We start from the raw sequence: 19,761 nt of genomic DNA on the forward strand, positions 1-19,761 counted from the left end.
CCTTCTTTCCCCAGTGATGCAACCCTTTGCGACAGACCACAGGGCAATCGTGTTCCTGTTACTGAGCACGGAGAGGCTTGCGGCTAGGTCTCTCCAGGAATTCTGACGCACCGCAAGTCCCTGTGGTTGGAATGCTTCTTTCCTCATAAAAGCCCCGGGCCTCAGAAGAGGAAGATTTCTCAGGGGACTAACATTTGAGGTAGGGCTTCCCAGGACCCAGCCACCTTGTTACACGAAACACCCAACAGAGAGATCCACTTTACCTCAAGTTATTTGGGGAGGGGGAATAGGACCCCTTAATTACCATCCGCTCCCCAACTTCTCCCCCAGGTAAGCATACAGTGAAAGAGGGAAAATGCAAGTGGAACTCTTGCCAGCCTTTCCCCCACTTCTTTTTTTTTTTTTTAAGTATCTTTTTTTTAAAAGATTTTATTTATTTATTTGACAGACAGACGACAAGTAGGCAGAGAGGCAGGCCCAGAGAGAGAGAGGGGGAAGCAGGCTCCCTGCTGAGCAGAAAGCCCAATGTGGGGTTCGATCCCAGGATACTGGGATGATGACCTGAGCTGAAGGCAGAGGCTTTAACCCACTGAGCCACCCAAGCGCCCCCTTTTCCCCACTTCTAACCAGACTGCCACCCTAGTGTCCCCTGTCAGAATTCTGGAGCCCCTAATGCTGCCCCAAATCTAGAGCCCTTGATGACATGGATGGGCGAGTGCCTAGAGGCCAGGAGCTCTGTGACTCTACAGGCTGCTGCCGCTGCTCTTGCCCTCGAATGCTACCTCTCAGCTCTGCTTTGCCTAAACCCCTTTCACTGTGGAGCTCTTCTTCCTTCTTCCTCCCCTACCTGTCCCATCTCACTCCCCTGGCTACTCCCCCAAGTCTGATTAGGGTGTCCCTGCTCTGTGCTCCCACAATACCCCGTGCTTCTTGTATCCATGCACATACCACCCTGCGATGTAGTTTTCTGGGGGTGTGAACACTAAACCCATGAAGACAAGGACACACCTGCCCCACTTACCTCTGTCCCCTCAGGATCTAACATAGCCCCTGGCAGTGGTGGGGGGGCGAGGGAGGGGGCAAATCTTCATGGAGTGGATGCACATTAGGTTTTGCTGTGATGGCTGGTTGTTTTCATGAGGGGCCAAATCCCACCTTGAACCTGCTGGCAGCTTCTACGTTTGGCTGCTGTGAGAGCCAGAGGAATTTCTCCTCTCGCTGAAGTTCAGCTTGAACAATACCAGGAAGATTCCCATGTCCCAGGCACTGTGGCTGAGGAGATCTGAAGGCGGGTGGGCTGGGAAAAGCAGAGGCAACTCAACACCATGAGGCGAGGGAGCTGGCAGACCGAACCTCACGCCCTGGGAGCCTGGGACCCCCGCGGCAGAGCTGTGTGAACTGCTGTGTCCTGTGCACGGATCTGGGGAATGACTTCCCATTGTCAGCAGGTGCCTTGCTGGAGTCTGCCCCCTGCATTTTCATATAGATCCACTCCTCAGCTCCCTTCTGTATTGCTTGTTGGCTTTGCTAGGATTGTTTCCTTGAAGGCTTTGGTCACAGGAGGCAAACGTGCTTGAGCTAGCGTCCGCCGTCCCGGGGAGTGTGTGAGATGGGACGCCGTGATAAGAAGTGCAGTCAAACCTCGTGAGAGCCTCTACCCGGCGACAGGGAGGTGATGAGACGTGAAGCCAGCCACATTTAGCTGTCAGGCAAATGCTGACACCTCTGCCTTCTCACCGCCACATCTGTCTGCTTCATTCTTCCCTCCCCACAGAGCACCTTTCTCTGCCTCTCTGTGCACCTGCGGCAAGGGGCCACTCGAAAGCGTATGGAGCTTTCCCAGCTCAGAGCCTCTGTCTGAGAGCGTGTCGGCATAGCCAGACCTCTCTGCATTTGAGTTCCTGCCTCCTGCCAGTCAGCTGGTTGGAAGCAGCTGCTCACCACAAGTCCAGTCAGCCATGGCCTGGGGACAAGGGCAGGTACATTTATCTGTGCCTGTCCCCAAGAGTTGTAGTAGAGGTGACAGGGGTACTTCGCAGAAGAGTGGATCATGGGATTAAGCAGAATCTGCATATCTTGACCTTGACTGATGTGAACTTATGTGTTTCAGTGTGACTATTTATGAGTGTCATGCTGGGAGTCTTATTCTTTTATACAGGTGTATGAGTGGGGGGTGTGTGTGTGTGTATGAGAGAGAGAGAGGGAGAGAGAGGCGTCATGTACACGAGTGGCGGCTTCCTATCTCTTCCGTTACTCATGGCAGGTTCTGTGCTGAGAGTCAGGATTATGATGGTGAACAGAGCAGGCACAATCTTTGCTGTGACCCACCAGGGAGATAGATGTCACACAGAGGGTCACACGAATGAAGTGTCCGAGCTGAGGTCTTCAGGGTGAGGTTAGTCCGCTAGTCGGTGGAATGGGGCAGGGAAAGGTGTTCCATGTGGAGGACGAACATATGTCAAAGCCCCGAGGCAGGAGGAAGAGGTGATATTGAGAAATCAAGAGGCCTGTGTCGCTAGAGTTCAGGGAATAAGGGGGGTTGTTTTGCAAGCAGAGCCTGGGTTTTGTAGACTCTCACAGATCCTGCAAGGTCTAGCATTTATCTAAGATCACAGGAAACAGCTCAATGCGGGTTCTTTTCTAAAGTCCCCTCCATTGCTCTGACCTCACGTAAACTTGCAGGAAGTGGGCTGCCCCCTCAGTGCCTCTTTCCCCTGGCTGCCGTGAGGGCTCTCTGATGCTTTTAGTCTCCTCACAGTGGACAGGGACCCAGCCATCGAGCCCAGCATATGACTTCCGCTTGGGGACTTGGCATCTCTCTTATTAGGTGACCTCATCTGCAGCTATCTCAATCAGAGATACGGGTTCTGAATAACATTGATCCCCCCATTCCTGATGCCTGCTCTCCTTGTTACCTCCTGCCTCCACCCTGTCTTCTCTCTGTCCCCCACCCCCTTCTTCCTTGTGCAGCTGGTAGGCCCCGGGCAGGTTGGTGCTGGAATGAGTGCTCAGTCATTGTTGCTGGAGGTGGAGTAGCTCTGTGCTCTTCAGAAGCAGCCCTCCTCCACCACCAAGGGCGTCCAGCCACCAGGAGTTCCCAAGGTCTCGAATGCCAGCTTTTCCCATAAACACAGTCTTCCCCATATCTGGGGTGTTTTTGGCTCTGGGCTTCTCAGGGGCTCTGAGTGCCCCAGGCCAGGCCAGTTGGTCTCTTAGATCTTTGTAGCTTTGGAGGAGAGGTGGTAAGCCTGGAGAGGAGAGTTCTGGAGTGGGCCAGGCTAGGAGGGTGGAGATGCCCTCCATCTTGGATGTGCCCCGAGTCAGAGCTGGCCGGGGAACACAAGCCCTGTGCACCAACCAACATGCCATCCCCGGCCCTGACTAGCAGCCTCGTTTACCATCCCCTTACTGCCTGAAGACTGGCCAGGCCCTTAGTTCCCCAGGGAGAATTCAGACCCATGCTCTGCAGAAGTAATAGGTAATGCTTGCATCATGCTTCCTGAACTCTAAGCACCCATACTTGTTAGCTCAGTCTTCACAACCACCCCACAAGCTGGGGAGCAGTCTTTCTCATTTTACCAATGCTTCCAAGATCACCCAGACATGGTGTGTGAGGCCAGGACCTGAAACCCCAGGCACGAGAACCCGCCTCACAGAGTGGTCCTCCCGATGTTAACTGACCTGGCGGCATCTTGATGAGACGATGGTGGGTGTAGGCAGGTTCCCCTGGTGCCCAACTTTCCAGGTTTACAAAATTTACTTCCTGATTTGTTTGCAAATGGGCATTTCTCTACAAAAACTGCTTCAGAAATTCCCAGCCCAATCTCAGAGGCCTTGGCATTCTAGCTGATGAGCCAAGGCTGCAGAGAACAGGAAGTGAGGGCCCTGTGGGAAGTCCCGGCGGTCAGGAGTCTCCAGGGAAGGGCACCCTGCCCTCCTCTGGCTCTCTCCACCTCCCAGCTGACTTCAGGCCCTGTGTGTTGAGTGGAGGGACCCTGGGAACGAGCCCAGGCCCCAGAGACAGGGTTAGGGGAAAGCGAAGCCCTCCCCCAGAACCCCCTTGAGACCCCTTCTGCAAGTAAGCATGGTCTTCCCTTCTCCAACAGAAGAGACGGGTTTGAAGGTGGCCAGGAGGCTGGCCTGCCCCTTCCCTTTCTTCTTCCCCTGTGCCCTTAAACCCCGTCTAGAGCAAAGGCCTGTTTCAATGCTACAACTTGTAACGCATTTTACAGTCTGCATGCTATGTCTTCCTCCAGCCTGCCCCTGCTCTAAAGGACACTTCCAGAGTCATACAGCTGGTTAGCTGCAGGCCTGGGGACAAGATCCGGGACTTCTAGCTTGTCAAGGAAGCCCTTGCCACTGCTCCCCATGCATCAACCCAGATGGTCTTAAGGATCCCTGAGTTGTCTGCTCCCTGATGGCGGGATCCAGGGGCATGAAGCTGGAGAGCAAGTTCAGAAAGGCAAAGAAGAGAAAGTTTAGGGCATAGGGTCTTGGAGAGAAGGTGGGGAGAGTATCCAGCCTTGTGGACAGTGTCATGCCAGCTACTGGGGTGGGGAGCCTGAGGGTAACTGGAGGAAGGGTTGGACACCCTGCTGCTCCATTAGCCTTGTCCCCACTGTATGAGCCTCCACATGGTCCCCAAATAAACCAAGAAGATCCCCACCCAAGGGCCTTTGCGTTTGCTGTTCCCTGCCCTGGGATACTCTTCCCCTTCTTTGACGTCACTCAGGTCTCAGTTCACGAGTCACCTTCTCAGACTGGCCTTCCCTTCCACTTTATGTAAAACATGCACCTATCCCTAAGTCCCTCAAAAACAGATCATGCTTCTGATTTCCCCTGGAGCACATACTGTCCTATGAAGTTAGTGTATTTGTTTACTAGTTTCTTGTCTGCCTTCTTCCATTAGGTTATCAGGGACCTTATCTGGCTTTCCCCCAGTGCCCGGAAGAGTGCCTGGCACACAGGGATTAAGTCATTCCACGTGGTCTGGATGAAAGAGCACACACACGTGTGAATGGGCTACAGTCGGCTTGAGCACAAAGTGGGGTGGGCACAAAGGTCCAGCCTTGCTAAGCCAGCTCAGTTCCTCGTGTGAGACCTAGAGGCTTTACAGAGATAAGAACCAGTTTGGCTTCTGTTAGCCTGAGTCACCTTTTTGGAAGCTGGGCCTGGCAAGCCCTGCATGGGTGTGTGGAAGGCAGGCACAGGCCCTTCCTCTTCCTCTCCGCAGGTAATCAAGAGGGAAGGAGCAGCTCCGCCCTGGGAGGTGTGGGTGGCGCAGGTAGTGCCGACTGCTTCTCCTTTCTGTGCAGCAGCTTGGTCTGGAGCCAGAGGCTGGACAGTCTCAGAGGACCGTGGATTCTACCAGGCCCTTCCCATGGCTGCAGGTAGGTTTCTCTCATTCCTACTTTTCCATCTGAAAAATGGTGGGGGAGGGAATAGCTACCATTCGTGTTTACCAAATGCTCTCAGACTCTCAAGAGCAAGCTTCCAGGGAGACGTCAAGGGCAGGTAGCTCCAGGCCTGTCTGGGAGACCTGGCCGAGGGGGAGGCAGCAGCAGGCCCCACGGATGCTGTGGGGCCGGGGACACTAGCCCAATGCCTGCCAGGCACGCAGGTGACAGAGGAGGCACACCTGCTGCAAGAAAAATCCTGGAGCTCTTAGAGTCTGTTGGTCATTTTCCACTGGTGAGAGAGACGTGGAAATTGGGGATATATTTCCATCCAATGGGAGAAAGAACCATGTGAGCTCAATGAGAAACACTGACAGAATTGGGCACCAGGTCCCAAGATCTGAAGGGTCAGACGCAAGGGCAGGGACCGGGATTCCGTGGCTACACCTGATTCGTTCCAGCGGATGGTTGTCTCACGAGGGTGCAGGCTCAGGTGGTCAGAACTTTTCATTTTTCAGGAATAGTCAGATATTCCGATTTCCTTCAGAAGTATTTTGATTAAATGAAACAACAGAGTGAGCAAAGAAAATATTCAACCTGTGGTCTGCTACTCGTTTGCAATCTCTGCTTAAGATCTGTGTGGCACAGAGAAAAGATCTTAAACCTGGGAGTCTGAAGACCTAGTTTTGAATTCTGTGCTTGACCTTGAATGGGTGAACTGTTTTCCCTTTCTGGGTCTCCCTCTTCTCAGTATCAAGAGGAGGCTGGCCAATTCTCAGGGTCTCATGGGCACAGTCATAGCCAATTCTCCCATAAGCTGGCAGACCAGGCACTCCGCTGAGCAATTAACATGGCCCATCTCTTCTAATCCTCACCACAACCCTATGAGGAAGTACTAAGACTGTTCACTGTTTCATAAGTGGGAACTTGGACAGAGAGGTTAAGTAATTTGCCCAAGACCAGATAGCCACTCTAAGGGGAGGAGCTGGGGTCCGCTGCAGACGGTCTGTTCCAAACCACCCTATTGTGCTCTGGGGGTGCAGAGACTGAGTGAGCTCATGCAGGAAGAAGGACTTTATAAACCACAAGCAGTTTTTCCAAGAGCAGCAAATCCTCCCCTTTCCTTCAGCAGGTGAGGCAGTTTCCAGTGGAGTGTGTTAAAATGTCAGCCCACGGTCTTACGCTTCTTTCAAATGTGTAAAGAGGACACCATTCCCAGAACCAGACAGTGATAGAATGTGAAGGAACCTTTATGCTTAAAAACAGTCCACTTTGAAGTATTTTCAACTGGCACATGGTAGGTGCTGAGTAAGTTTGAGTTCAGGAGACGAGGGTGTGCAAGCCCAGTGAAGACACCATGTCTTCTGGGAGGCCAGGAGTAGGGCTCGGAGAAGGGAGACGATGGAGACCATGGAGAGATTTAGGGTTTGCCTCAAGGTCTGGGAGCTCGAGGACAGAGGAGCAAGGACCATGGTGGGTGTGCACCTGGGACGTGAAACTTCTCTCACTGGCTCTCTTCCTCCTCTCTAACACCACTGACCTCACAGCTAAGGTGCGTGAAGAAGGTGAGGCAGGAGGAAGAGGATGTAAAGGTGGAGGCAGTGATAATGATAGAGAAACTCCTTTTTATAGCCTAAGTTTGAAACCAATGTGGAGCTACTAGAGGCGGATCTACCTTGATTTACATAGTTGGAGGAAGTGTAAATGGCTAAATTAAAAATTAACTTGATCCGAAAGGGAGTGATTGACCAACGTTGCATCTACTGTGGTCTCTTTTCCTGAGTGGAAGGCTAAGGCTTTTGGTTCTTGTGTGCTTTATCTACCTATGTATCTATCTAATAAAACGGACCACATCTCTGCTGGGCAGGACACAATGATGGGCAGCTAATTGTGCCTGCAATTTGCAGTGCTAGCCACCAGATGGTATGAGCACCTTTTTAGGATTTGTATTATAGGGTGACCAATCATCTCAGCTTTCCAGAGATGCAGGACTTTCTGTACTAACATTGGAAAGTTCTGGAAAAACCAGGCAAATGGCCACCTTAGTCCAAAACCAGCTACAGAGCTTTCTTGTTAAGCTCCATAAGGTTTTTAAATCATCCTTTCCTTACTACCAAGAAATAAACTCCTAAAATTTCCAAGCAATTGTGGAATAAATTGTTTCTCTAGAAGACGTGAGTTCCAATCAAAAGGAATGCTGTAAGAGCAAATGTAATTGCTGCTTCTATTCCCTGTGCAATGAAGCAGAGAGGAAAGAGGTCAGTTGCCTTTCTGGCAGGACTGGCATATGGGAAGGGATGCAAGAGCTGGGTTCAAATTCTGCCTCAGCCATGATCTGGGGCAAGTAATTTAATCTTTCTGAGCCTTGATTTCTTATTCTGTGAAGTGAGTGCACGTATAAACCCGTCTTGAAAGTGGGTGTAAAGATACCCACCTTGCGCAGTTGTCATGAGGACTAAGTGAGATCCATGGGAAAGAAAGAGCACACCGCCTGAGCCCGAAGCGCAGAAGGTAAGAAACCCAGCTGTGCCCTCCCCCAGTTCCTGCCCTGCTCCCACTCCCTCTCCATCTGCCTTTGGAGAAGCTAGCTGCCTTATGAAGCTGGTCACCAAAACCAAGAAGGCAGGAGCAAACATGTGCCTCTAGAAGGACCAGATAAGCAGATAAAGAATGGCTTTCAGTTCAGATCCATATCAGACCCAGAACTGCTGGAGCAAAAACCATCTTGGAAGACTTGGAAACTTGTACAAGATGCACAGTAAGTTTGCCATCTGGACCAGGAGGGGAGCACGCTTCTTGTGAAGCCGTGATTGATAACAGTTGACTTTATATACAATCTCCTGACAATCGTCCCCAGGCCAGGAGGGCACTCAGGTGGGCCGAGACACCTGGGAGAACCTCTGTCTCCAAACCTGGCCTGTCGCCGTGGGCAGCTTCTCACAAGCTCCTGGGTTTGGTAAAAATCGACTTGGTTACAGGGCAGGGCTGGGTAGGTGGAAACTGACAAGAGAAGATGTGAGATGGTATTTGCCCTTCCTCCTCCTATTTGTACTGATATATTTACTCAGCTTTTGGAAAGAGTAACCAGAGACTTTGTACCATTATCTTAGTAAAAATTTCCGAAGTTTGGGCATGTGTGCTGTGTGCTGTGATGCTCACGTACGCAGAAGTTGGCTGAAGGATCTAAACGTGAGATCGAGCTGTTGCAACTTAAGGTGCACATCTGTCCGCCCAAAGCCGGCTGCTTAAATTTTGATGAATGCTGTTTGTGTGACCTGCCTGTGGGCCAGCAGACACAGCTGGAAACGTTTACACCAAGGTTCGCTGAGGTGTCCTGGTGAATTGGATTTGTAGGGAGGGATCTCTGGCTGTGAGGAGAATGGGACCTGGGGGCTGAGCTGCTGGGCTGAGGCAGGGAGAGACTGGAGTTGGGAAATAAGATGGTCTCTCCCAAGAAGGACCAAGAGCCGTCAGATCTCCCCACCTCTGTGGGGCGCCGGAGCCGGCAGGATCGGCTTGTGAGCATCTCTTCCCAGTTCTGCATTCAGCATGGTCCTGCTGGTGGCTTGGGATCATCCACGGAGGGAGTGTTTATCCCAGAGAAACCAGCAAAAGCTACTAATGGGAACTTTTCTAGAGAAGCCAGCTGTCCGCATCATGGACCAGCACAGCACAGCCCTGCCTTCAGGTTCAGTGGCCCCAGATCACACACCAGGTCTCATCTATCTGTCCACAGGCCCCAGGGTGATCTTAATGAAACAAATCTGACAGTGTCACCCTCTGATTCCAGGTTCTTTAAGATAAATTCCCTGCCCCTTGATGTGGCATTAAAGGCCCTTCCTCCTCAGACTTCTGCCCAGACTTTTTCATGACTTCTGCCCCTACCCCCAAATGCTGTTTGGACTCTGCCATCCTGAAAAATACAACTCAAAAAATACACATCGGGTTCCACATCTGGCCCAGGGCCAAAATTCCTGCTGTGATAACCAGCAAAGCTAGCAAAATATATTTCGAAATAATCAGATGGCATCAAAGAATGACCAGGGCTTTGAAGAATTGCAGAGGCCCCGACAGGTGGAGGTCAACCTGGGGGCCTTTTGGCCCAGGAAACATTTTATGGTTTCAAAAGCCCCAGCTGAGTTTTGGACAGTCGTGTGGGGTTGGACAGGGGGTGGGAGAGGATAAAATTTGTGTTTTATCTCCCACTGAGGAGAAAGGGCCCTGATAAATACCCCAGGTCTGGGCTGGGACCCTAAAGACCAGGACTGAACAGAAATGGAGTAGCCTGCCTAGTTCTTGATGCCCCATTGTGACCATCGGAAGCCTGCTGGGGGGAAGGTCCCCAAGCCTCACTGCCCAGGGGAAGCAAAAGGGAATCATCTCTAGATAAAGACAATATGTCCAGAGCCTCAAATGACCTCTACAATGTTTGTTATACTTCCGTGCCCAGCAGTCAATAGAAATCAGCCAGGTATACGCAAGACAACCTGTGCACCAGACAGAAGCGGATTCCAGAAGGACACGCAGCAGGGATTCAGATAACGCCCTGAGCAGGTGCAGGCTTTACAAGAACCATGAATACCATGTCCAAGGATTTAAAAGACAAGACTGAAACTTTTGGCAGAAACTATCCCCCCCCCAGAAAAGGAAGCAGATGGCAATCCTAGAACGGAGAGATGCAATTAGCTGAGATTGAGAAATAGCATTTATTGAACCCTTCCTATGTGGATGGTGCCCTAGAGGCACCAATAGTGGGCCAGGGCTTGGTCCCAGTACAGCCTGTCGAGTGTCACTCCGAGGACATGGTTGTCCTATTTCCCTCTGAGTGGGCCTTTGTCATTTCTGCTGTCACCAGGGCAGGGCAGGGCTTAACATGTAGAAGGCACTCGCTGTAGTTTGCTGCCTGAAGCTCACAGGGAGAGCACAAGGTCTGAGTGGGAAGGCAGGGTCCACAATATGGTGTGGTCATTGAACTGAATTCGGGAACTGGAGTGAGGGGCTGAGCACCCGGAACCGAGAATAAGTTTAGTCAGAGATTTCCTGTGGGCAGAAATCATAGGGACACCAACTATTTTTGATAAGACGGAACCAAGAGTGGAATTGTGGCCAGAAGCGTGAGGAGAGGGGAGGAGCCTCAGGTCCCCCGCTCACTTCCTCCCCCAGCCCAGACGGTGAGGGCCTCCCCCTCTGGAGTCTAGCCCGGTGAGCCGAGTAGGGTGGATGGGGTTAGGGGCATTGTGACTGACCTTTCCCACTTTACGTGGGGTGAAGAGGCAGACGCAATAGCTTTCCATTGTGTGAGTATCTGCTACGTGCCAGGGTCAGGGTTGAGTACACCGTGTGCAACATCTCAGTCCTCACGGAACCTGTGGCAAGGCCTCAATTATCAGCCCGGTCTAATGGATAATGAAACTGCAGACAAGAGAACAGGGCGTGGGTGGCCCAGCTCCTAAGTGACATGGGAGAGGTCAGCCCCAGGTCAGCCTGACTTCTCAACCTGGCCCTAGGGACTCCCTCCTCCCCACCTGGAAAGGCTGCTAGGCCACTTCTCCAGCAAAGGTGGAGAATTCAGGGTTCTTCTCTCTGGGAGAAATCTGTCTCTCTGAATTTGGGCTGGAGACAGGGGAGCATTTACCCAGGAGCCACAGTGTGGGTGCGACCTTGACCTGGAATGCTGTCTGAGGGCAGGCAGGCAGGACGGAGCCCCTTGGGGTCCCCTGGGCAAGTCATCCTCCTCTTCAGTCTCCAGGGATGTTTTTCAAGGGGTGCTGATGTGACATCGAGGAGGGCTTCAGAAGTGGCATTGAAAGACAAGTAGGAGAGAACTTACCACAGTGGGGGCTTGCTGCCTTCCATCTCAGCAGGGGTGGTGACCAGTTTAGGCCCCTGATGATTCGTAGGTGTTCCAGAAATTATAACCCCCAATTCAGCAAATGCTGAATGAATGCGGCAAATAATCAAGCAGGTTCTTACCCATCACATCCTCCAGCCAGCCCTCCCCAAAACCAACAGAACTCCCCCTTGGCCCTCGAAGGTAGATATTCTTTCTTGCATGTGTTTGAAAGCCAAATGCCTTCCTCAAGGTCACTCATCTTGGGAGGACGGAGGGGACAAGTACAAGTCACTTTGTCCTTCAAAGTAATCACCCAGAGAAGTGATACAATTTTTGCAGAAATATTCCATTTTCTCTGAAAGAAGAGTTCTTTAAAGATTTGAGAAATTCATCTGTAACCTTCATTTTAAAAAATCTTTTAAAATTGAGGTGTAATTGACATATAACATATTAATTTTTTTAAAAATTGAGATATAATTGACATATAACATTAAATTATATTTAATTAAAGTATAATTGACATATAACATTAGTGGTATACAACATAGCTGTTTTCACCTATCGCCTGTTTTATATACATAGTTATAAAAGTATCTTTTTTCTTGGGATGAGAACTTTTATGATCAACTCTCTTAGCAACTTTCAACTATACAATGTAGCCATCCTCTTTGAAGGATTTTGCCCTCATTTGGACAATGACACTGATTTGCTGGTTAAAAACAAAGTCAGACTCATCAAGATCAGCTGTTGAACAGGATGACCACTAACTGGGAGTCTGAAGACCCGGATTCTTAGGCGTACCTTTGTTGTTAATCCTCTGTGTGGCCTTGGGCAGGTCCCTTTCCCTCTTTGAGTCTTTCTGAATGTTCTTCAAGACAATGATAGGGTGGGTAAGACGACTGCGGAGCTCCCACCCAGTTCTCCAATGGTGTAATCTGTGCTTCTGCATTAACACTGGGCCCTCTGATTATGCAAAGCCCTGTCCATGCTCTTGCCATCCATAAAAGGGAATATGCATAACTTTTTCCTAACTTCTAGAACATAGTAAGGAAAGAAGTTAATGCTTATGTGTGCTCACTGCAGGCTAGAATTTCTTCCTTCCTGTCTCCCTTCCTCTCTCCCTTTCTCCCTTCCTTCCTACCTCCTCCTTCCTTCCTCTTTTCACCCATAGAGGAAGACATGATCAATCCCACTCTGGGCACTGAGGCAGAAGGGGCAGGGGCAGAGGCCCCAAGAAGTTCAAGGTCACATGGGTAGCAAATGGCAAGTGGCAGAGGTGAAATCTGGATCCATCTGTCCAAGGGTTAAGTTGACCCCATTTTTCCAAGACCATACTTTAAAGACATGGATCCCAGGGAGAGAGCTCAGGTCGAAACACCTCTCAGGAAACTGACTCCATGGCAGGGCTCAGCGGACTTCAAGCCAAATGCAGCCAAAAACAACTTCATTTACAAAAACTCAAGCTGCCCTGTCCTACTCTGAAAAATGGAAATGCCCTGTTTTTGTAAATTAAGTTGTGTTAGAAGGTAACTGACTTGTCATTTACAGATCACCTATCACTGTTTAAGCAACAATAGCTGAGCTGAGAAATCATGTCAGAGACAAACCCTAACATATTTACTATCTGGTCCTTTACAGAATGTTTGCTAGTCCCTGGTCCAGAGTCCAGCACGGCTGTTCATCCTTCAAAGAACACAAAGTGTCATGAGACTGTTCTGTGTGCTGAAGGGCCCCACCACTTGGCTTGTTAAAAAGGAGGATTTTTTTTACTTAAATCTATTTTTTTTCTTAAATCTATTTTTAAAAAGGTCAACAAACAGTCTCAGGATACCTGTCAGGCCAATGAGGGAGTCAGTTTTCATCGCGATCTTCCCAGGAACTCAGTGAAGGGGAAATAGAAATCTTAATTTTGGGGAAATTGCATGGGGGAAAAGGGGAGGGAATCAGTTACGACACCCCGTTGCGACACTCAGCACGGTTGAAAGTGACAACAACAAGGGTTTCTCATTTTGGAAATATGAGGGCATTTCCGTTTCTCAGAGTAGGACAGAGCGGCTTGGGTGAGTGACTATTTTCTTTATAAGCGGCAACTCGGGGCCTGAAATGGCAGTGTCGTGTTGCCTTGCTGTGGCGGCAGAATGGACACCTGCAGGTATCCCCTCAGTTACCTGATCCCTTTCCTCCTTTTCCTGTTCCATTCAGAGACAGCCTGCCATCCCTCAGGGAAGAGACCTTGCAGGATGCAAGTCTTCAGGTAAGGCCGCCCCTGTGAAGGCATGATGGACAGACAGGCAAATGGGGCCACTACCGGCCGTGTGGGGCCACTGGCCTCCACAGTGACTGCGATCTGAGTTTGGGCTGGAAAGGGAGGTCCATTATTCAGGAAAGGGGAGCCACATCCGTGGTCTTCAGGGAGTGTGTCTCAGAATATCTCAGATGGGCAGAACTTGGCCAGAGGCCTGGCTGATTGTCCCAGAGACTCTGGCAACTCAGTGAGTGACAGGCGTGGAGTCATGCTGAGGCTCTTGCCTGGGCAAGGCAGCTGGAAGGAGGCCCGCTATGGGCGGTGCACAGCCCGGAGGCCCAGACTGCCGGCCAGCCTTTTGGGTCTGTGTGGACATGATGGAGGACCCCACTCCTTTGTGGCCTCAGTTTCCCCATCTGTGACATGGGGTTAAGGATAACCCTCTGCCTGCCTTACTGGGTTGTTGTGAAGATCAAAGAGCCCCTGAGCATGTCTGCGATTTAAAAAAATTGGGCCAGGAGTTTTGTGAGATGTCACCAACATTGTAAAATTGACAGGCTATGGCTCTATCCCCATGGGCCCTCTGTCCTGTAACATCCTGGGACTAAGCCACACCAGGGTGACTTCACCCTTGAATTGAGTTTCCCTGGTTTGAGATGCAGTTCGGGATTCTGTGTGTGTGTGTGTGTGTGTGTGTGCATTTCTAGACATGGGAACTTCTTCATGGGCTTTGCCTCTGCCTCCTCCTACTGACTGGGGGCTCCAGGAGATGCACCTCAAGGTCGCTAGTAGGAGACTCATCCAGGAGCTCAGAAGAATCTGGAAAGGTCCGATGCTCAACATGTGCAAAGACCTTTACATTTTGTCCAGCCATCCTTCACTGAGCTCATGAGCTCCCCAAAGTCACCCAATGTTACGGGCATTGGTTGCCACACTTCACTTGTGAGGAGATGAGGCACAGTTCCAAGGTCACACAGGTGTGCAGCAGGGCACAGAGGGCCCATGTTCAGGCTGGGGCTATGCAAGCCTGGCTCTCAGCCCTTCACCAAGGGCTCGATAGCCACATGTGGCTGGTGGCTACCATGGTAGAACGTGGGTACACTGCTTTCCAGAGGTGGCAGCTGGGCCTCCTCTTCGTCCATGTAGACCTCAGCATCTCCTGCATGCCAGGGCTGGGCTAAAGCACCACACCCGTGTCAGAAAGCTGAATTCAGGTTCAGTGAGCTCTGGGGGACACAGGAAGAGTGGGGGGCACAGGACTGGGCATAGAGAGGTTGTTCACCATAGCGGGGGTCTTTTGCATTTCAGAATCTGGGATATTAACCAGAAGACCTTCTACCTGAGGAACAACCAGCTGGTCGCTGGGTACTTGCAAGGATCAAATACTAAATTGGAAGGTAAGTGGTTGCCAGGAGAGTGGATGCCGTGTGGGTCCTGGGTCACATTGGTCTAGAGACTGTGGCTTGCTCCCCAAAACCTTCGGTTCAAAGTCCTAATTCCCGCTGGGTCTTTGTGGCTGAGTTGGAAGCTGGGGGAGGCCTGGCCACACTTGAGGGCAGCCTCAAGAGGGTAGGACGGTTATCTAGTTCTGGAGCCCCCACCTGCTGGCACGGTGTCCCAGGGCCACAGCTGGCAGGGAGAGGGCACAGAAGGCAAGGTGCTCCCTTTCCCTCCATGACTATGAAGGCTTCCATGTTCCTATGTTGTTCAGATCCTAACTACCACCCAAAACGAACGCACCACATCTAAGTCTGGGTTCTGTCCCTTATCCACGGACACCACATCAGCCATGTTCCGGTCCTTGTTCTAAACAAGCTCCATGAGCTTGGGCAGGCTTCCCCCACTCCATCCCTCAGTTTTTCCTTGAGGGAAATGAGGCCGGCATGATGGCACCGTAAGAGAGTCTCTGAGCATGACCTTCCTGGGATGTTTTCACGTCCTTGTTGGCTGACTTGGTACAATGGGATGGCTCCCACCCTGCCCCGTCCCCTTGTTCTCAGCTCCTTGCCTCGCCCTAAAAGAGTATGAGACTGGCCTTTCTTGTCCTTCTGTTAATTCTCCTGATGAACATGCTGAAGCACAGGAAGGCTGAGATTTTCACTGCTGTGTGGGCTTAGAGACTACCAAGGCCAAGAGGCAGGTTCAAAGTCATCCAGGTGCCTGTAGACCAAGCCCCAGGGCCCAGTGTGCTATTTTCCTGCACCCCTGGGGACCTGGAGCACAGGTGTCCTGGGGAGAAGGAAGGACAGGAACCACACAGAGCAGAATCTAGGTGACACAGTCTTTGAAGAGTAACTCAGAGACTACTTGGTTTGATCTTCTGTTTGAATGCAGACCAGGAAGATGGGGCTTTCCTGTCCTTCTGACCTTTGGGTTTTAGTTGGTGGGTGGGCAGGGGGGAGACAAAAATCTGCTGGGAGAGTCTGGGCTGCCTCCTTCTCTCTCTGCAACCTGACCCTGCCTTCTGCTCTTCCCCAGAGAAGTTAGATGTGGTGCCCATTGAGCCTCATACCGTGTTCCTGGGGATCCATGGGGGGAAGCTGTGTCTGTCCTGCGTCAAGTCTGGTGATGAGACCAGGCTCCAGCTGGAGGTAAGGACCCATCTCAGATAACAACCACCCCAAACCCCATAGCTGGAACAATGGCAGTAGGCTCTTTCTCGGGACTTGGGGTTGATGAGGCAGGTGCAGCAGGCCATGTGCTCCACTTGGCGTAGCTCCCGACCCTCCCGCAGTGGCATCAGTGGGGAGCTGTGCTGGGGGTGGGGGCGATGATGGCTTCTCACTCCCCAGGCTGCTGTTCCACATGCTCTCGGAGCACCGAGGTCAGCGTGGGCCTCCTTACAGCATGGCTGCTGGCTTCCAAGCCAGATTATTCCACAAAGACAAGCCTCCATGTGCGAATGTGTATCAAACCCTCACTGACATCGTTCAACTCACATCCCATTTGCTGAAGCTAGGCGTAGGGCTAAGTCTAGTCTCGAGAAGGGAGGGGACTGGGAAGGACAGTTGCCTTGGAGGCCCTATTCTTTGTGTGCCGCTCTCCTGCCCGAGGGCCCCGGACCCACTTGGACTCGCCCTCTTCCGAGGAAGCGAAGCTTCAAGACCTTTCTCTTCTAAACCTTATTTACTCAAACCCACCCATTGGCATCCCATCTGGGGCCCTGTGCTCCTTGCTCCCTGCAGTGTGAATGGGAAGAGATGGCTTTGCCTCAGGGGCTTGTGGGTCAGGATCTTTACTCAGTGTGAGTGGCTGTAACTAACTGGGGCACCGTCCCTTCACCCGACCGCAGGACGGGGGCATTCTTTCAGAGGGCGACTACTCCGTGTGGAGGGGGGATGAGGAGGACGTTGTGTGTACTGTGCCAAATGTGCTGTGGTGACCTCTGCCCACCCCCCGTCCCCATGCCCTCTTGCCAGAGGCGCAGGCCAGGAGAGAACTCCGGCCTCCTTGTGCACTGTCCTCTTCTGAAGACGCCATGTGTTTACCAAACGTCCTGGCCCAAGGCTAGAGTGGCCAGATTTCCCAAAGTCGCGTGACTGTGGGACAGCCTCTTTGTGTCACTGCTGTCCCAGACGGCCTGGGACACTTGGCCAGCTGCAGGGGTCCCTGGTCAGTGTTTCTCCAGCTCCTTCTCTAGGGCAGCCAGGGGCCAAGTGTAGGCAGAGGGAGGGAGGCAGCACGGGATCTCTGGGCTCCCCAGCCCTCACTGCTCCTGTCTTGGCCTCCAGGCAGTTAACATCACCGACCTGAGTAAGAACAAGGATCAAGACAAGCGTTTCACCTTCATCCTCTCGGACAGCGGCCCCACCACCCGCTTTGAGTCCGCTGCCTGTCCCGGCTGGTTCCTCTGCACAGCACTTGAGGCCGACCGGCCCGTCAGCTTCACCAACACGCCCGAAGAGGCCATGACGGTCACCAAGTTCTACTTCCAGAAGGACTAGTGGTGGGCCCAGGCCACACTTCCCCCATGCCCAGCACGCTGATGACTCCAGAGACGCCTCTCCACGCTGCCCGCGGCCTCCTGGCTATCGCGGGGGCTCGGAGGGGCAACCTTGGTGGGGTGGACCCTCGGAAGGATGGCTGAGAGCCCCCGTGACAGGACACTGTCACCAGCCCCTCAGCTAAGTGACCTCGATGCTGCCTCCATGGTAGTCTTTCTAACGTGCAGCTCAAGCCACAGCCCTGCTCCAGGCCTTCCAGCCGGGCCTGTGCCTTCCGGACGGAAGCCAGGCTACTCGGCCAGCTGGCCCTCCGCTCTGCCCGCCATGACTCCTTGTCCTCCTCCCTCGCCCTTTGCCTGTCCGCATCCCGGATCCCTCACGCCCCACGCTGCCTCCCAAACCTTGTTTTGCAAAATGAGGCTGTTCTGTGAGGAAAACTCACAGAGTCTGTGCCACAATGGAAGACAAGGATTTCCTTTTTCTTTTAAGCCAACTGCATCCATTCTGAAGGAGAGTCCTTTATTTAGAGACTGTGGCCTTTCTGGAAAGGGGGAAGGGGAGGGGGAAAGGAGCTCTCCCTTTTGGTTTCCCTGTCTTATTTTTGTAACACCCTAACCTGCAAAAATGAGAAATTAGTTTGTTATGCTGGTCCCTAGTTTTTCTCTGTCACATTCCTCAAGTCTGGCCCCCACTGCCCAGGCCCGGCACCATCTCCACTCCAGGCCTTGTACAGCGGCCCCCCACTTTTCCTCTCCCAGCCCACCCATCAGAAGCTCCCAGCTCCCAGGGTGCACAACTTTGGCTCCCCTGGGGCCAGGTCTCCTGGGAGGGAGGAATTGTTCTTGGACTTTTTTAGCACTTCAGACACTCTGAGACTTGTTCAAGGACGGTTGTGCCTCCGTCTGTCTCCCACCCCAGAGCCCCAGACTCTGAGCTCCTGAGAGCGGGGATCAGACCAGGGTGGATTTTGGGCCTGGCCCTCGGCATATGCTCATTGAATGTGTGTTATGTGTGCAGAGTAAAAAGTCTGCTACTCCCTGTGACTGAAGCTCTGTTTTACAATAAAATCTTGAAAACTTACCTACTTTGCTGGCTATGTCTCTGGCCTTGCCAGGCTTGGTGCGTGGAGAGCTTGGGAAACGAGGAAGCCAAGGGGCCTTTCTCACCCTGGGGGCTAGGCCTGGCTGCCTCTCTTCTGAGAATCCTTTCCTCCTTGGGCCTCACTCTCTCTGGATATGGGAGAGCAAATCTCCCTGTCAGGAAGGTGGGTAGCACCACTGTCCACGATAGTTACCAACAGAAAACAATCTAAACACCCATCACCGAGGAATGAATACAGACATTATGTATGTTCATATAGAGCACAGAAAGCGGGTGGACGGCAGTCGGCTGCATGCCACAGGGAGGTGCACCTTGACCACATGACGCGGGCTGTGGGAGTCACAATGGGAGTCACATTAAGCACTCCTGCGGACATAAAGCTAGAACAGGACAAACTGAGCCATTGCAGGGAGGGGTATGCAGACGGGGGGTGCAAACAGAGAGAGAAGCAGGGATGGGCTGTGTCTGAAAGCGGGGTGGCTGGGTGACCCCCTGGGAGACAGAGGGTCAGATGGAAGCACCCGGAGGCTTTTAGGATCCAGACGACACTCTATCTCTTGGCTGCGGTTAGGCGGTTTTCTGGGTGTATACTATATTTCACAATTTCGAAATCTAAAAAAAGAAAAGCCTTGCCCCTCTGGGGAATGGGGAAAGGGGGCACTGGGAAATGATGAGATCACTGGGTAGACTATTGAATTTGGCCCCTCGAGGTGTAGGAGCTTAAGATCATCCTTGGACCTTGCTCGGCTACCAGCCAGGCCAGCTGCCAGTGTCGTCCCTCCTCCCTCCCGGGCTCTGCTGACTTCTGGACTTGGTCTCTGGAGCCCTCGAGTCGGGCCCGACTGGGTGGCTTTCGTCTTTGAGGCCTGCTGCTCCTTGTTCCTAGAGAGAGCTGGCTGAGACAGGGTTTGCAAACAGAGCTCCTGGCACTTGTCTCCAAGGTTCGGGAAACAGAACTCAACAAAGCTAGGCCATGAGGCAGGGCTGCAGGTCTCGAACCTGGCTCCGGTCAAGCCCTCTGCTCCTCTCCGCTTCCCCAACTGGACTTCACGCACCACTTGGCTACAAGAGGAGATTTCACTGCTAATAAATAAGTTCAACGGGTTAAAAGGCCACCGATTGGAGAAAATCTTTACTATCTCTAGATCTCAGCTCCTCAGAGAAGGCCACCCTTGGGTCAGCCGTCTCTTACTCCCGTGGAAGATGGAAGAAGCCACACACCTGCTCCCCGGGGATGACGTG

At 52.1% G+C, this 19,761-nt stretch overlaps 1 protein-coding gene and 1 long non-coding RNA gene across 5 annotated transcripts; one reads left to right on the top strand and one right to left on the bottom strand.

Moving 5' to 3' along the window:
• The first annotated feature begins 5,071 nt into the window (after nt 1–5,071).
• Nucleotides 5,072–18,510, top strand: IL1RN (interleukin 1 receptor antagonist). Of its 4 annotated transcripts, XM_047746877.1 has the most exons (6): nt 5,072–5,233; nt 5,316–5,390; nt 13,432–13,483; nt 14,783–14,871; nt 15,953–16,065; nt 17,206–18,510. In XM_047746877.1, the coding sequence occupies exons 2-6, from the start codon at nt 5,381–5,383 to the stop codon at nt 17,416–17,418; spliced, it is 477 nt and encodes a 158-aa protein (XP_047602833.1). In that variant the 5' UTR covers nt 5,072–5,233; nt 5,316–5,380; the 3' UTR covers nt 17,419–18,510. The 4 variants fall into 4 exon arrangements, with proteins under 4 accessions (XP_047602833.1, XP_047602830.1, XP_047602832.1 ...); XM_047746874.1 differs by having other exon boundaries at nt 5,072–5,390; XM_047746876.1 differs by lacking the exons at nt 5,072–5,233; nt 5,316–5,390 and adding an exon at nt 13,247–13,289.
• Nucleotides 10,115–13,113, bottom strand: LOC125109730 (uncharacterized). The gene is made up of 4 exons (XR_007130362.1): nt 13,061–13,113; nt 11,063–11,185; nt 10,643–10,762; nt 10,115–10,395 (listed from the first exon to the last, which is right to left on the bottom strand). It is a non-coding gene; the product is annotated as an uncharacterized LOC125109730 (long non-coding RNA).
• Nucleotides 18,511–19,761: the final 1,251 nt, after the last annotated feature.

Source organism: Lutra lutra, chromosome 9 (genome assembly GCF_902655055.1).
Source record: "Lutra lutra chromosome 9, mLutLut1.2, whole genome shotgun sequence".
In the NCBI taxonomy this organism is placed as follows: Eukaryota; Metazoa; Chordata; class Mammalia; order Carnivora; family Mustelidae; genus Lutra; species Lutra lutra.